The 17,779-nt window shown below is 38.7% G+C and overlaps 2 protein-coding genes across 3 annotated transcripts in view; one reads left to right on the forward strand and one right to left on the reverse strand.

Moving 5' to 3' along the window:
* The window catches only part of LOC143786297 (bile salt export pump-like), a 77,149-nt gene that overhangs the window by 37,184 nt on the left and 22,186 nt on the right, over nucleotides 1-17,779 (forward strand). The window contains exons 16-17 of the mRNA XM_077275567.1: nucleotides 12,208-12,378; nucleotides 16,139-16,340. Of these exons, the coding sequence (XP_077131682.1) occupies nucleotides 12,208-12,378; nucleotides 16,139-16,340 (373 nt within the window). The remainder of the gene's footprint in view (nucleotides 1-12,207; nucleotides 12,379-16,138; nucleotides 16,341-17,779) is intronic.
* LOC143784485 (uncharacterized) lies at nucleotides 1,346-9,195 on the reverse strand. 2 transcript variants are annotated; one of them, XM_077272780.1, is made up of 5 exons: nucleotides 9,073-9,195; nucleotides 6,751-6,957; nucleotides 6,353-6,463; nucleotides 4,288-4,494; nucleotides 1,346-4,057 (listed from the first exon to the last, which is right to left on the reverse strand). In XM_077272780.1, the coding sequence occupies exons 1-5, from the start codon at nucleotides 9,131-9,133 to the stop codon at nucleotides 1,560-1,562; spliced, it is 3,084 nt and encodes a 1,027-aa protein (XP_077128895.1). In that variant the 5' UTR covers nucleotides 9,134-9,195; the 3' UTR covers nucleotides 1,346-1,559. The 2 variants fall into 2 exon arrangements, with proteins under 2 accessions (XP_077128895.1, XP_077128896.1); XM_077272781.1 differs by lacking the exon at nucleotides 6,353-6,463.

Consider the following 17,779-nt stretch of genomic DNA (forward strand, 5'->3'; position numbering starts at 1 on the left):
CTTTACTCTCCCCAGCAGCATTTCCCATTTCAGTCTTGGGGCGGCTCCAGCGATGGTTCAGTCACCGCTCTGAGTATACAAAGCAGCGTTTGTAACGTCACACCCGGCCCTGAAACATGAAAATAGGAGTTAGGACTTCCGATTTATATACTTGCTCAATTTGTAGAACATAGGGTCCATCCACATCTTGTATAGGTGACACTTCAACATCTGGAACTGACTGGAACTAATCGTTTCTCAGAATCGACAGCCACAACTTGTGGCTGATCATTGTTTGGACCTTGCAGGTAATAGCTGTTTGGTGAGGAATATTTCTTCTTTCTCCAAATCTGATATCTCATTGATATCTGACTCATGGAGGTGAATATTCTTTTGGATGGTAGCTACTCAGATGGGGAGCATACGAGTGTTTGTGATTTACAAAAGAGCTGTCCCTGAGTCTACCCATCTGATGGAATTAAGAATGGCTCACTAACCAAATTTGGTGTTTGCTCCACTGGTACTGGTGATAGACTAATGATAGGGATTATGGTTGTTCAGTGTTGATTTTTAGGTTGCCTCTTCGTAGACTTCTTGAGTTTTGTTTTTTCCCCATTTGATACATCTTCCTCTTAACTCTCAGATTTATTATTGGAGGCTTTGAATTTATCTTAACTTCTTGTAGTCATGCCACTTTTGCCTATTAAACTTTTCCTTTGAAATTTGTCTCCTTACATTAACAGTACTCTGATTTTCATACTTACTAGATTCCTCCTTCCTAGTCTTATCCTTCCCAGTTAGTTCCTTTTTCATTTCTTTATCCCTTGTGATATTGCGGTATCTTTATCTTCCTCACTTTCTACAAGTGTTGTACTTTCTAAGAACTATCATCATTGCTTTCATGATCTATTTTGTATTGCGCTTAGCTACATTTACTACCCTGGCATGAAGCATATCCTTAATAAACCTCTCCTTTTGTTGTGTAAAATGTTTAATATGTGATCACAGTTATACACATTACATAAGTTTATGTGATGAACAACACTGGGATTGTAGGACCAGTAGAACGCTAACATTGACTACATTACACATTGTTAGGATTCACAATTTCAGACTCCTTGTTAAATTATACTGTATAAATGTCTTGGACAACAGCATTAACCAGAAGGTTCTGCGTTTTCAAGGATGATACTCCTTTCCGCCATGGCACCATCTTTTCTGCATCTGCCTTAAGACTGTGCCTCATAAAAAGAAATATAAACTCTACTAATTATAAATTAATTCTAATCCCTTGTTGCCAGTAGTAAATGTTACTCAATTGATGAAGTCAGAGATGGATACTTTATTTTTGAGCTTCTATTTTATTTGTTATTGAAAAGCTATAACATCATTATAAACAAGTCTTAGTAATAGTCAGCAATACATTTTTTCTTTGCAGGCCATTCAGTTTATGGCATGGACATTTATGTATAATATACCGAACATCCTAGGATAAGACAGGTTATTGAGTTGGTGGAATTGATGGTTAAATATGGCTTAGAAATAGGCATAATGACTGGCTAATTATGTATTTGCTCATTTTATGGAACTGACGACCCATCAAAGTCTTGTGTAGGTGACAGTTCACTGTGTGGTGTTGACTGGAAATAATCAAGTTCCGGATCTTGGAGCTCATCATTGATCAAAACTTGAGCTTCATTAATTTCATGACCTTGTAGCTGGTCACTGTCAAGAACTTGTGGCTTGACACTGTCCAGATCTTGAGGCTCATCACCATCCATCTGCTTGATATCTGATTCTTGGAGCTGTTGAATGTTTTCAGTTGACAGATATTCAGTTTCTGAAAATGTATCCTCACCAGCTGCATTCTGGGACTCTTTATGTGACGGTTCATCTGATGGAATTGGTGACGGTTCACTATCCAAAACTGGGGTTTGCTCACCTGGTACAGGTAACAGGTTATTTGGGGTAACTGATAGTTGCTCAGTAACTTGGACATGCAATGATTTTTTAGACTCATCTTCATGGCTTTCTTGACTATTGCTTTCATTTCCCTCATGGGATTTATCTTCTTCTGAACTATCAGACTTATTCTTGGTGGCTTTATATTTTTTATTCTTGTGTTCTCCTTCATTTTTTCCTCTGTGGCTCTTATTTGTTTCTACTTTTTGTATATGAAACTTCTCTTTTGAAGCATTCCTCCTCTCTTCTACAGTCTGAATTTCTTCTAAACTAGAGTCCTGTTTTTCTCTCTTTTTTTGTGCAATCGCTACTTTCCTATTTTCTTCATCTATTGCATGTTTTGCCTTTTCATTCTTACATCCTCCATTTTTGCTGTGTTTATGTTTATGTGCTTTATCTACCCACTCTCCTTCTTGCTGCCCCTCACTCTCTTCTTGCTTCAGACTTCCCTTATGGAAATATTGTCTTTCCCTTTCTCCTTGTTCCTGCCCTTCTCTCTCTCTTTGCTTCTGCCCCTCTTTTTCTCCTGTTCTGTGTCCTTTCCTTTCTCCTTGCTTTTGCCCTTCCCTTTCTCCTGACTCATGTCCTTCCCTTTCTCCTAGCTTCAAACTTTTCTTATTTAAATTGTACTCTTTCCTTTCTCCTTGTTTCTGCTCTTTTCTTTCTCCTTTCCTCTGTCCTTCTCTTTCTTCTGGCTTCAAACTTCTCTTATGTAAATTGTGCCCTTTCTTTTCTCCTTGCTTCTGCCCTTTTCTTTCCCCTGACTTCTGTCCATCCTTTTCTCCTGTCTTTTGCCCTTCCCTTTCTCCTGGCTTCAGACTTCTGTTGTAATGGGAATGTTGCTCTACCTTTTCTCTTGATGTCTGCCCTATGCTTTTATCTGGCTGGGGAATATTTTTTTCTCCATTTCTATTCTTTGGTGCATGCTTATTATTATTCTCATGAGTCCTCGTGAAGTTCTTCTCCTTTCTCAATTTCTGTACTTCATTAATCTTCGCTGATGAATTATCCCCTTTATTCTCATGACTGGAACTTTCTTTTCTCTCATTTTCAAACACTTTATTTACTTCCCTTATTATTCTGGCATTATTTCTAGTAATTTTTACCTGTTTATCGTGCCTTTCTTTCGCTCTTTTTTCTCTTTGTTTGTTGTCATTTCCTCTCTGTCTATTTTCCTCTGCGCTCTCACGTTGTTGTTCTCCATGTTTTGCACATCTCTTTTTCTCTTCTTTCTCCTGCCCTTGTCCTCCATGTTTTGCATGTCTATTTTCCTCGGCTCTCTGCTTCCCCTGTTCTCCATGTTTTGCCTGTTTGTTTTCTGCTCCTTTCTCCTGCCCCTGTTCTCCGTGTTTTGCCTGTCTGTTTTCTGCTCCTCTCTCCTGCCCCTGTTCTCCATGTTTTGCCTGCCTGTTTTCTGCTCCTTTCTCCTGCCCCTGTTCGCCATGTTTTGCCTGTCTGTTTTCTGCTCCTCTCTCCTGCCCCTGTTCTCCATATTTTGCATGTCTCTTTCTTTCTCCTGTCTTCTGCCCCTTTTCTCTCCCATCTCTTTGAAGGTCATTGTTAGGTGCTTCCCGTTTTACCTTTTCTATGTTTTCATCATTATTCTTTGCCATGTCCCTACTAGTTTTTCCAACTTTCTTAGTTTCCTGTTCTTCCTTTTCCACTGAATGCATTTTTTTCTTTTCACGTGACATGTTCTCTTTGTTTCCTTCTTTTTGCCATTCTTCGGAATGTCTGCTCTTTTCACACCCCTTTCTACACTTTCCTTCTCCACATTGATGTTTTATATCGTCATGTTCCTTAACTTTCTCATTCCCTTCTTCTTGTACAGATTGATTTTCACTAACTTTCCTTGTATCCCTTTTACTGTCATTTTTATCTTCTTTCTTTTTCTCACTTATCGGTAGAGCTTGCTCTTCCTCAGAGCTATCTTCATGTCTTTGCTTCCTTTCATGAAGATCTCTTTTGTTTCTAGCCTTTTCCCATCTATTACCCTGGTATATACCATATCCTGTATTTAATTGTGTAAGATTTTCATTTGGCTTCCATAGTTTGGTTTGGTTTCCTTTCTCCTGTATCGTGGTAGATAGTTTTCCTAGTTTCTTCAGAGCCAAAGCTGAAAACAGAAAGTGCAAGTTCTTAACATTCATATTTCTTTATTTTTCTTTTTTTGGAGGTAGGCAATCATTATCTACTTGCGTGAAGTTACTGCCTGACTGCCGTGCTCTATCACAAGGGTATCATCAATAGTAGTGTGAATATCTGCCTAAACTTTCTATTATTATCAATATATCAATACAACATATCAACATCAGGTGACAATTATCATCATTTGATGATTCTTACCTTGGAAATCAAGTATACATCTGAACCCACAGTGGAGTTCACAGCAAATATGGTCCGCCTTGCAATCTGCATCCGTAGAACAAGGTGCGGTGGAGCACGGGTCTGTCCAGTTTGGGTGTTTTTGTTTGACTTCGTCATAAAGAGAGGTGTTATTTCTTTTCAAAAATTCAGGACACTTGTTATATTTTTCCTTTTCATTTTGGGCCCCTGCATAAATAAAGATGCATTGAAATTACCATATAAAACTCCAGTATCCTTTTCTTTTGGGTTGATAGAGAACATTTTAAATCAAGACAGATAAAAATTGGGTCCACTAGAGAACACTATGTTTAATCGTACTTTTCTTACTTTTAAGATTTTTTTGAGTTTATCAAAAATATTCCCAGGACCCTCCTCCTCTTGGCTCTGGCATGATGGCAATTGACTACTGCCCCTGGACCCGGGTCTTGCAAATCTTTTTGATCATCTATATTAATGATTGATCTTAACATCGTAAGTCACAGTCAATATTTTTTGATGGGACCTCTGTATAACTGCTTTAATAATATTATGGTAGCCACCCAAAAATATATTAACCACAGTGGGCCCAAAATGGGGTTATCACAGTGGTCTCACAACAGCCAGCCACAGTTCCCAAAAAGCTAAAACCATAGGATTCTTCCCATTTCCCACTGTGATAGCGTTCTACTCAATACTTCCTCCACTGGTGGGTTTATAGATCAAAGGCCAGTACAACAAGAAATAACCTACTCCTAACAAATATATCAAACTGATCTGGAGGTGACTTCTGCATGATACGAACAATTTAACACTGACCACTTCTGCGAAGGTAAAAACATGGTGCCCCAAGACAACATGATATTGTCTGAACTTTTACCCTGTCCTATTGGACCGGAGAAGTTTCATCAAAGAGATGGGTTCCACCCTGTAACTCTCCTTGTATTTGGCAGTGGTGGTGGCTCTGATCAATAAAATGTGTCTCTATTTTGGTACTCAAAACTTAAAACGAAAACAAGAAGACGTTGTAATGCTAGCAAAAGTCTTATGAGCTAAGTTACAATTATAAATGTAAACCTTTCATTATTAGCAGTTTGGCCATATGATCTCCAGTCTGACCACTAGCACAGTACATGCTATCATGTGTAGATAAAGGGTCATTCTCTGAAAACCTCCTGAGTAAAACTATAGTTTAATATCATCATTATTAAATCTTTCCCTGCAGCTCTCAGACACCTCCTCTACCCACAAAGCTTTACCCTCCTTTTTTGGCTATCCCCTCGAGCAGCTAAAGATATACTTTCTGCATTATATAGCAGAGAAATGATATAGTAGATGAGTTATACAACTCCTCTGATTCACACGGATTATACTTTCTGTGAGTTCTGTGTGCAGAATCTCTGCTCTATTCTCAATCTATGAGACACAGTTTTACAGTGTTCTTGCTCGCCTTCTGCTTGTAAAAGCTGTCAGGGAGGAAGCTTTCACAAGCACTAGGCAGTGGAGACAAGCAGCACATAAAACGCACTGTTGCTCTGCCATATGAGGCAATGGACAGCTGTTCTATGTGACAGATTTATCAGTGCTGCTATTAGGACTTAGAGTAGGGCAATTGCAGTGAATATGAAGTTGGAGCAACAACTAATGTTTGCAAGTTATATTTTATTTCCTTGCAGATATATTGTCATTTCTCTATTGGGCTGAAGCTGCCATTTTTTGCAAATGGAACAACCTTATCTATTGCCATATTGATTGTCACTTTGCAGCAGTCTCTCAATAACTGTTGATAGATTGCTACTTTATATGCTTGTTCTGTGTGTCCATATCTTACTAGAAGCTATTGCAAATGTGACATCCAGGAGCATGATCTGGGTAACACTTTTGCAAAAATGACTAAAAAAACAACAACAAACTACCCATATTAACTAACTGTAGTTATCATTCTTACGTTTTATGCTAGTCTACTGCATTCTAAAAGAAACATTGTGAAACAATAGGTCATACTCTATTCCGCGGAATGGTAATACCCAGTTTCTAGCCTTTCACCATCTACTACCCTGGTATATACCATGTCCTGTATTTTGTTGTATAAGATTTTCATTTGGCTTTGATAATTTCGTTTGGTTTCCTTTCTCCTGTATCGTGGCAGGTAGTTTTCCTACTTTATTCGGAGCCAAAGCTGAAAACAGAAAATGCAAGTTTTTTAACATTTAGATAATTTAATTTGTCTTTTTCTACACATTTGAGTGATTAAAAATTGGGGGTAGGCAATTATTATCTACTTGTGTAAAGTTACTTCTTAGGTGAGTTTCACTGAGATAGGTTATCGCACTGCCTGACAGTGGTGCTCTATCACACGGTATCATCAATAGTTGTGTGAATATCTGCCTAAACTTTTATTATTATCAATATATCAATACAACATATCAACATCAGGTGTTAATTATCATCATTGCTGATTCTTACCTTGGAAATCAAGTATACATCTGAACCCACAGTGGAGATCACAGCAAATATGGTCCGCCTTGCAATCTGCATCCGTAGAACAAGGTGCGGTGGAGCACGGGTCTGTCCAGTTTGGGTGTTTTTGTTTGACTTTGTCATAAAGAGAGGTGTTGTTTCTTTTAAAAAATTCAGGACACTTGTTATATTTTTCCTTTTCTGTTTGGGCTCCTGCATCAATAAAGATGCATTGAAATTACCATATAAAACTTCAGGATCCTTTTCTACATTTCACACTCTATTTGGGAATCCCTTTGGGTTGATAGAGAAAAATTTAACTCAGAATCGATAAAAGTTGGGTCTACTAGAAAACACTATGTTTGATACTAATTTTTTTTACTTTTATAGTAACTATCGTTAGCTTTTTTTTAGATAATGGAAAACTAATAATAGTGATAACAAGAGTTTATCAAAAATATTCCCAGGACCCTTGCCTGAAGAATACGTTATTCGTCTATGGTGTCTGAACCAAAGCCATGCAAACCTTCTCCTCTTGGCTCCGGTATGTTGGCAATGGATTACTGCCCCCGGACCAGGGTCTTGCAAATCTTTTTGATCATCTCTATTAATGATTGATCTTCTTAACATCATAAGTCACAGTCAGTATTTTAAGATGGGACCGCTGTATAACAGCTTTAATAATATTATGGTAGCCATGAAAAAATAATAACCACAGTGGGCCCAAAATATTGTTTTCTCGGTGGTCTCTTAACAGCTAGTCACAGTTCCCAAAAGCTAACCCTAAGGATTCTTCCCATTTCACACTGTGATCGTTTTCAACTCTGTATTTCCTCCACTGGGGGAATTTATAGATCAAAGGCCAGAACAACTAGAAATAACCTACTCCTAACAAATATATCAAACTGTTCTGGAAGAAACTTCTGCTTGATACGAACAATTTACCACTGACCACTTCTGCCAAGGCAAAAGTATGTTGCCCCAAGACAACATGATAATATCATCATTATTAAATCTTTCCCTGCAGCTCTCAGACACCTCCTCTACCCACAAAGCTTTATCCTCCTATTTTGGCTATCCCCTCGAGCAGCTAAAGATATACTTTCTGCATTATATAGCATAGTGATGATATAGTAGATGAGTTACACAACTCCTCTGACTCACATGGATTATACTATCTGTGAGTTCTGTGTGCAGAATCTCTGCTCTATCCTCTATCTATGAGACGCAGTTTTACTGTGTACTTGCTCGCCTTCTGCTTGTAAAAGCTGGCAGGGAGGAAGCTTTCACAAGCACTAGGCAGTGGAGACAGGTGGCACATAAAATGCTCAGCCATATGAGACAATGGACAGCTGTTCTATGTGACTGATTTATCAGTGCTGCTATTAGATAGGAGTTACAGTAGGGCAAGTGCAGTGAATAAGAAGTTGGAGCAATAACTAATGTTTGAAAGTTATATTTTCTTTCCTTGCAGATATATTGTCATTTCTATATTGGGACGAAGCTGCCATCTTTTGCAAATGGAATAACCTTATCTATTGCCATATTGATTGTTACTTTATAGCAGTCAATCAGTAACTGTTGATATATTGCTACTTTATATGCTTGTTCTGTGTGTCCATATCTCCTTGGAAGCTATTGCAAAGGTGACACCCAGGAGCATGATCTGGTTAACACTTTTGTAAAAATGGCTACAAAAAACCAACAACAAAGTACCCATTTTAATTAACTGTAGTATCATTCTCACATTTTATGTTAGTTTCCTGTATTCTAAAGAAAAATTCTGAAACATTTCTACAGAATGGTAATGCCCAGTTGTCAATTAATGTATACATTTCCAGTAGGAATAGTAAATTAATATCCCAACATATGGTAGTTTGAAAAGATGTATTGTACTGGAATTATTTTGCAAGGAATATAAAAAATTACAAAACAGAAATGTCCAAATTTCTTTAAAATAAAGAAATTTAGACAAAAAAGTGTCTAAAGACGTGCAAAATATATTATCCAGCATGAGTCACTGTGATATACTTGGCAATATTTTGGACTGTTTAGATAGAATTAGGACATCAGATTGAATCGATACCACCTGGAAGTGCTGACATGTTCCCATGGGCATGAGACTAATCACTTAGATTGACAGGTGTATCCCTGTACAGATACATAGAGACAAATGTCAGTTTAGGGGAATAGTGAAAACTTTCAGCGCCTGTATGATTTTTGATCGGCATCCACTAAAAGTTGAAATATATCAATACCTAAAAATGTCATACTGCCAATGGAATATAGTCTTGAAAGAAAATGAATACACAATCCGTGGGTACTTACTGTCTGGGAGTACTCCCGCTGCCACTGCTCCAAGCAGGAGGAAGAAGAGGAGAAGCTTCATACTTGCTGACCCCAAGACTGCTCAGCCTGTGTAGATATAATTCTCCACAAAGAAGAACTTATATCTGTCTGATATTTGCACAGCTATTTATACAAGGCCAGGACCAATGAGCTTGACCTAGTATAATCAGACCCCATAATTAGAGAATTATTCCAGATCACTGAAAGCTGCGATTACTAATCGTTAATAGGAACACCTTTGTTCTATGGACATTTATGTCATTCTATTGAGAACTCACATTTCATGTTTTGTTGTCTTAATGTAACTGTCGGCTGTTGACCATAAAAACATTCAGACATTCTGTGTTCTTATAATCATGGTATAGATTCCTATATTAATGTATGTGCAGTGCCCCAGAGTCCTGGTCGTTGCAGTACTGTTGCTCTGCCACTAAGGGGAGTGATGGTATGTCTGATTGCACTAAAAGAGTTCACCTTGCAGGTATCACAGACACACATTACACTTCACACTCCGGCCGCCAGGGGGAGCAAAAGGTCCTATCTACTAGGCCACTCCTCACACATGGGTAAAACTGGGGGTTGGATAGGAAGTCAGGGAGAAAGTAGCTGGGGAGAGCTCGAGAGAGGACCTGTCAGGGGTGGGATCCTGGCAGAGGCCTAGCGAAAAGGACAGATCGTTACTGAGCCGTGCCTGCACTTCATTGCGGCGGCATCTTAAGAAAGGACACGAAGCGAAGTATATTGTGGAGAAGTGAGAAAAAAAGAGATCACAGCACAAAGGAGAATAGAACCAGTAGGAGTCGTGCCCCGAGATCGGCAACATCCTACTGAGGCGCGTAGCCGGTGTCCGGAACGCCGAGGAAGTATTGGGCTCTACGCATTACTTCAAACCAACGGCAGGGCAGTTAATTTTAGGTTGGCTGCCTCACCTAAATCACCTAATGAAGACAACGGAGGCAATTGTGGGAGAGGGGCGTCTCTAGGGTCCCTATAAAATAACTCCAGGCCTACCCCGTCATACGGGTGCGTCCTATCCATATCATCTGGGGGACGGAGAGAAAGAACAGAAACATACACGACAGTTGTGAGGACTATCCCGTGGTGCTCAGCAGGGAGGTACTACAACACCCAGGCGCTGGTAGGAAGGACACTGATTTCCACCTGTAAAAGGAACTCTGGATGTGCCTTCGGACCGGCCGGTCTCAGCCAGCCCTGTTAGCAGTGCTCTGGATTGCGGATGCCGAAGCCTTCAGTAAAAAGGTAAAGAGACTGCAACCTTGTGTCCTCGTTATTTACTGCGACCTACATCACCACCTACACCTTTTATTGGGTGCCCCTTAGCAGGGCCACAGACCGGGTCAGGCCACCGTGACATCCCCAGAACCGAGAGACCCGGATTCGAGTACCCCGTCGTCCTGCGTTTGGGGGCCGCTCCATATGTATGTAGAATCAAGAAGGGAAGACAGATAGATAACTATAACTTAACTCAACTCAGGAAATAATAAGGATGGAAACATCTGTAGATAGATAGATAGATAGATAGATAGATAGATAGATAGATAGATAGATATGGGATAGATAGATAGATAGATAGATAGATAGATAGATAGATAGATATGGGATAGATAGATCAATAGAAAGATTGATAGATATTGGATAGAGAGATAGATGGATGATAGATGGATAGATAAATAGATAGATGTTGTGTAGATAGGTACAGATTTATACCTTTTGATGTATCTATAATTACACAGACTCATAGGGCAGATGTATAATACAACCACTATACATATCATTAGTGTCCCCTCATCTGGAATGTGTAGATCACTTCTGGGCACAGATTCATAGGTAAGATGCTCTGATGCTTGAACAGATTAAAAAGAAAGCTTACAAAACCGAGAAAGGGAATGAAGGATCATAGTTCAGAGGAATGGTTCAAATAATTACATTTAATTATACTTAAACGTGATGCTGTCATAAACATTAACACTCTCCACCCAAACCATTTATATGACTGTGTAGCCCTTTAAAAGATAAGCCAATTGACCCCTTTATGACCACAAATCAGTGCGCCACCAATGTGAAGTCGCATATTGAAGTTCTGTATACATGCTTTTGGAAGTGCATTGAGGTGTCACGACGCACTTACAGCTCCTCAGCCTGAATCTGTGTTTCTAAACGAGCTGCACCCTTCCCTGATTGACAGGTCAGTGGTTGAGTATCAGGCAAACGACCTGCCAATCAGCCAGGAAAGGGTGGTGCCAGATAGAGAATACAGTGTGAGACTGAGGAGCTGTAAGTGCATCATCACGTTCCAAAGCACTTCCCAACATATATATACAGAAATTCAGAATGTGATTTCTTGCTTGGAGCTTTATTTTCAGGTCACAGAATGAGAAAATGACTAATCTTTTAACAGTTTACAAATGGTTTGAAGGGGTGTAAGTTTCTGATAGGATGTCTTAGGGGACGCATAAGTAATTTATATATAAATGGACTGTACTCATTATATGATAAAGAAGAGAGCGCTCCCTCCAATTGGAGACAATAAAAATTCAATCTCGAAAGGAGATGAGGATTCTTTTTTATCATGATAAATGTGAATCAATGAAGTAGGCTACCATGTGAGAAGGTGAAAGAGGGAAAAGTTGATGGCTTCAAAAAAGGCTTAGATGATTCCTTAAAACAAAACACCATATATGATTTTTATTTCATCCTGTCTGATCGAATCTGAAGACGGAAATACATTTTCCTCCTTTATGGCACGGCAATTTGGCTTATGCCTTATTTTATTTCCCTTCCTCTTGATCAGAGGGAAACAGATTTCTAGAATTTACCCCTGAACCTTCTCTTATCCATTTTCTCTCTTCTTCTTTAGTTGAACTTGATGAACATCAGTCTTTCTTAAACTGTTCTATCTATGTAACTTTGGGACTATAAAAAGGGTCCCGTGAAAAATCTTCTGCAGCATTCATGGCCTTTGTTGGTTTGCATTTACTGATTCACTTCAGGTTGTTAGAGGTCGTGCGTTTGTGCATATGGGATATAGTATATACACATTTAGTCATCGTTAAATATTCCATAAGATTATAACACTACTATTTATAATTTTAGCAATTTGACACCATGGTTGGAGAAGGCGGTGGACAGATGAGCGGAGGGCAGAAGCAGAGAATTGCCATTGCCAGGGCCCTTGTCAGGAATCCCAGGATCCTACTTCTTGACATGGCCACGTCTGCTCTGGATAATGAGAGTGAAGCCATTGTCCAAGAGGCCTTAGATAAGGTAAAGCTTGGCTAACACTCCCCAGCAATAAATCCTAAAGGGATAGTCCTATATTTTTTGTTATAGAAGAGAAGAGAAATGGAAATTCCCAGCACGTCCATCCAGTATGAGTAAAATAGCCAAAATTTATTAGAACATTTTAAAAAACAATTTTAAAAAAAGAGAGAAAACCCTCTTTGCCTGACGCGTTTCTGGCGCACCACAGCGCCCTTAGTCATAGGAACTAATACAACATAGATACACAGGTTTATATATGATAGGGAACCAATCACAAACATAGCAATTAATTTCATTGGAAAAAGCTGCAGCTAAATTCACATAACAGACCTTTACCTTATTTTTCTCCAAATATCTTAGAAATACACAAATATCTGTTTTGAATTACCACAAAATCTGTTTATCAATTCAATATATATAAAATAGATCATTTTTGTAATTCATACCATGTGGATATTTGGTGTCTAAAGTTAGAATCCAAAAGGCTTCCCGCAAAGCCAATTGCTTCCTCCAATCTCCACCTCTAGGTGACTGACTAACCCTTTCAATGCCGAAAAAGGAAAAGTCTGACAGATCGCCTTTGTGCACAGAAATAAAATGTTTAGTGGCCCCAGAATAACCTGAATTACTATTCTTTATATTGGCTACATGTTCAGAAATTCTTTTTTTAATTTTCCTTGTGGTATAACCTATATAACAAATATTGCAGGCTTTGCATTTTATGCAATATATGACATGATCAGAATCACAATTGATAAATGATTTTATATTATAAGTAACATTTTGATTCGAAGAAAAAGAAGTTCTTTTATTGTCTGCAAATTGGCAGACATTGCATCTATTGCCAGAACATTTAAAAAAACCCTTCACTGATAGCCATGATGTGGGAGTTTTTCTCGGGCGCACCATACTGGGAGATAAAACATTCCCCAGTGTGCAACCTCTTTTAGCCACTATCCTGCAACCATTTTGGAGAATTGTGCACAGAGAACTATCTTGATTGACTACAGGAAGATATTTAAGAATAATCTGTCTGATTTTGTTATATTGGCTGCTATAAGCAGTAGAAAAAGTGATCTGCGTTTCAGAAGCAGCATTTACCTTCTTATTTTCAGAATGCAATAAATTGGTACGTGGAATTTTAGAAACCTGTCTGAATGCATGCTTTATGTTAGAGTGTTTGTACCCTCTATCCAGCAGTCTGTCAGAAATAATGCGACTCTCTTTATGGAAATTTTCATCGCTAGAGCAAATTCTTCTTGCTCTGGTAAGTTCCCCCCTAGGAATGGCGTGAATGGTATGACGAGGGTGTGAGCTTGAAGACATCAGGATCGTATTACCAGAGTTGTCTTTTCTATAGAGTGAGGTATTAACCCTCTGCGTTATATTACTGCCTGTAAGGAGAACATCCAAAAATGAAACTTCATCTGAAGGAATGCCGCTGGTGAAACGCAGATTACACTGATTGTCATTCAGATAGAACATAAAATCAGAAAATTTAGTCACCTCCCCCTGCCAAATTAACAAAATATCGTCCACAAATCTCCCATACCAATTAAGGCATGGGAGAAATGGATTATCATCTGTGAATATATGTATTTCTTCCCACCATGCCATAAATAAAATAGCTAAAGATGGAGAGAACTTGGACCCCATAGGAGCACCCATGGTTTGGATGTAATAGTCATTTTGGAACATGAAAATTTTTGTTATAGCGAAATTGGTTCCGTAAGGTTATTAAAACAATGAAGAGCAGATACTCACCTACTGAACCCCCACAGATCCATCACTCTCCTTTCCTTTTCTGATGGGGGATGTGATCACTGCAGGCAATCAGTGGCTACTGATTGGTTGCAGCCTTCACATTCGATCCATTCAGGAAGAGAGATTATTGCAGTTTTGATAGAATGTAAAGACTGCAGTAGATTACTGGCCACAATGCCACATAGTGTCACCTCCTGAAAGATGAAGCACTGATACGGTATATGGTGTATGGTACGTGTGAATCCATTCACTGTCACTTTAATCCCTCCAGTTTTAGTGAAAATAAAGTGAAAATATAATGGACAAATGTTTTAAAGGTGTAGCTCCTTATTTCCAATGCTTGGGGAGCAGGAGCTCCTCCTTGAATGATATTCCTGGACAGAAGTTTTTGTCCTGCCGCAACACATTAATGGTATACCATTATTCTAATTCTACACTGTTATCACTAAATTTACATATCAAGATAAAAGAGCTTTTAACCAAGCACAGGACTCAGACCAGTGATTATGAAAACTGGTCTGGAAGCTACTAATACTGGGGAGAATATGACTACAGTACTGATAAGAGAAGATGAGTCAGGAGCTGAGATGGAGGGGGAGGAAGATGAGCAGCTAACTGCTATATAGAAATCAATGAGATAGAGAGAACAGTCTGGTATGTTAAGAGTTAACTGCTCTCCTGGAATATAAATACAGTGCACACACAGCCAGGCTGTGGAGGCCGAGCTCCTTGGAAACCAGCCAAACATTATGCAGGAAAATGACAGCCAATAGAAAAGGCAAGCTTGTTGTAAACTTGCTTATTTTCACGATGTTTAAGTAATTAAAGCCATTTAATAACATGCGGTTGCCACCTAGACCATAGAGACAGCCAGGGAACCCAACCCTGATCCCATCACTTTTACTATTTGGTGTGGATAACCTCTATGTCATGTAATTGTGCAAACAAGGATAGGAATTGGTCTACGGGTCATGAAAAGATATGCCTGATGTTAGCTGTCACACGCCACTGTTCCTTAGGTATCAAAACCTGGCAACATAATGTGTGACCCAGCTTGAGCTTTACCAAAGGGCACCTCCCTTCTACAGAATGTACGCCTGTGCTCCATTGTAGTTGTAAATACAATATAAACTATAAAATATTATTATTAATAGATTTTATGACTTAGGAATTACAATGATGATAGAATATTATCCACAGAAGAAAGATTATGTTTAATTCCAATATATTACAAATGAAAAATAGAATAGAATATAAGAAGATAGATTATGGAGCTCTATAGAAAATAAATCCTACATAAGAATTATATATATTATACCAAGTTTAATTAAATATTAGTTTACATCATGTACATGATGATCCCAAATTGTTCTCCTTTGTGCTTTATATTACAGTACAGTGAGCTCTTATTTGTTGGGTAATTAATTATATGTAAAGTGAGGAAATGCATGTGTCCTTCTTTACCTCCCCTTTTGGCTCTTTATTTGCCGACATGTTTGGCGCCAGATGACCTATTTTAAAAAAAATTAAAAATATATTTTGTGATACTCTGTAGGGAGATGTTTATGTTCTTTGTGGCCATCCAGTGCTTGCTGTGAAAAACTGTAATGAAATTTGTAGAACGGTATGGGTGGACACCAGTGATGAACGAATGTGTTTGGATAAGTTGTTATCTGAGCATGCTCGGGTGCTATCAGAGTGTCTTCGGCGTGCTCGAAAAATATATTCGAGTCCCCGCAGCTGCATGTCTCGCGGCTGTTCGGTAGCTGCAACACATGTGGAGATTGCCTGTTTGTTAGACAATCCCTACATGTGTTGCAGGTGTCGAGCAGCCGTGATACATGCAGCCGCGGGGACTCAAAGATATTTCTCGAGCTTGTCGGAGACACTCAGCACCCGAGCATGCTCGGATAACCCCTTAACTGAGCACGTTTGCTCATCACTAGTGGACGCATCTGTATATATCATGTGATTAGGATACAAAATGTTTTGTGATTAGGTTCGTTTTGGACGCACATCCATTTCTATTGCACATCGATTGTCCACAATCAAAAATGCAGACGTCATCATTGGATTTGAGCATGGCCGGGCGGTGGAGAGAGGAACCCACGATGAGCTGCTGGAGAGAAAAGGAGTGTATTTTACTCTAGTGACGCTACAGAGTCAAGGAGATAAAGCGCTTACTGAAATGGAGAAAGGAAGTACGTGATACTTTTTTCTGAGCATAATTGCAATGTTTTCTTTCTAAGGGAACTAAATCAGCAGATCTGTCTCCTTTAAATTAGTGAATTGTAACACAGCTTCACATGTACCCCCTGATTCCCTCCAAAGTACAAATCAGGAGGCTCTAAAAAAAGTATTCAATATGTGCTAATAATAAACTAATTCATCACAGTGTTGGAGGGTCCCAGTCATTGGCAACTGGTATAGGGAGCTCTTTGTTGTCCATCAGATCAGAAACTTTGGGTTACAATTGTACAAACCAGTTATTGTTGTTAAAGCATCTTGTAGATTTCCTAATTTTAAGATAAGTTTTAAATAAATCAGATGGTACAGTTATGCTCAAAAGTTTACATACCCCGACAGAATTTTTGCTTTCTTGGTCTTTGTTCAACTACAAAAAAAGACTTCAAGCTGTCATTGATGTTAGAGGGGGCAATACACGGTATTAAAAAATGGGGTGGTGAACTTTTGATCAGAGTTCACTTGGATGTTTTGGGTTGTCATTATGATTTCAAAAGAGAAAACACAGTAGTTTGACAATAAATGACTTCACCCAACCACTAACCATGAGCGGAGGAAAAGTTTTGCAAGAAAGCAAAAATTCTGCCGGGGTATGTAAACTTTTGAGTACAACTGTACATAGATAGAATGAAAGATAAGAATCTAGACAAATAGATATTTGGTGGATACGGTATATTTCATATATAAATAGGTATTAGAGATTAGCTAAATGATAGATCTAGATAGGTGACAGATAAATCTATTTATCTATCACACATCTATATATCACATAGATAAATAAATAAAAATAGAAGAGTTTATCTAAAATCTGTTAATTATCTATCAACCTATCTACCACATAGATATTTTACTGATTTTAAATTCTACTTTTTTTTGGTTTAAAAACTAACCTAGAGATGTGTAACAAAAACATACTCTCACCTAAGAATCCCTCATCACTCCCCTTGGACTGTTGGTCATGTCTCCCAGCGGGGTCCCTGCTTACACAAACTGCAGTGACGGTATTTGTCCCTAACGACCAGAGATGGGAACCTAGTTTGGTCATATAGACAACGACATGTGTCTGCTGCAGCTAATTGCTTGTACCAACTATCTCACGAAGAAGAAGTAGCTTGACCAGCATGGGACATGGGGACCAGTATGAGAGCATATACCATCCTGGTATATATATCACCCATCCTGGTATATATATCACCCATCCTGATATATATATCACCCTTCCTGGTATATATATCCCCCATCCTGGTATATATATCACCCATCCTGGTATATATATCCCCCATCCTGGTATATATATCACCCATCCTGATATATATACAGTATATCACCCATCCTGGTATATATATCCCCCATCCTGGTATATACAGTATATCACCCATCCTGGTATATATATCCC

The sequence above is a fragment of the Ranitomeya variabilis genome, chromosome 7 (genome assembly GCF_051348905.1).
Source record: "Ranitomeya variabilis isolate aRanVar5 chromosome 7, aRanVar5.hap1, whole genome shotgun sequence".
Classification (NCBI taxonomy): Eukaryota; Metazoa; Chordata; class Amphibia; order Anura; family Dendrobatidae; genus Ranitomeya; species Ranitomeya variabilis.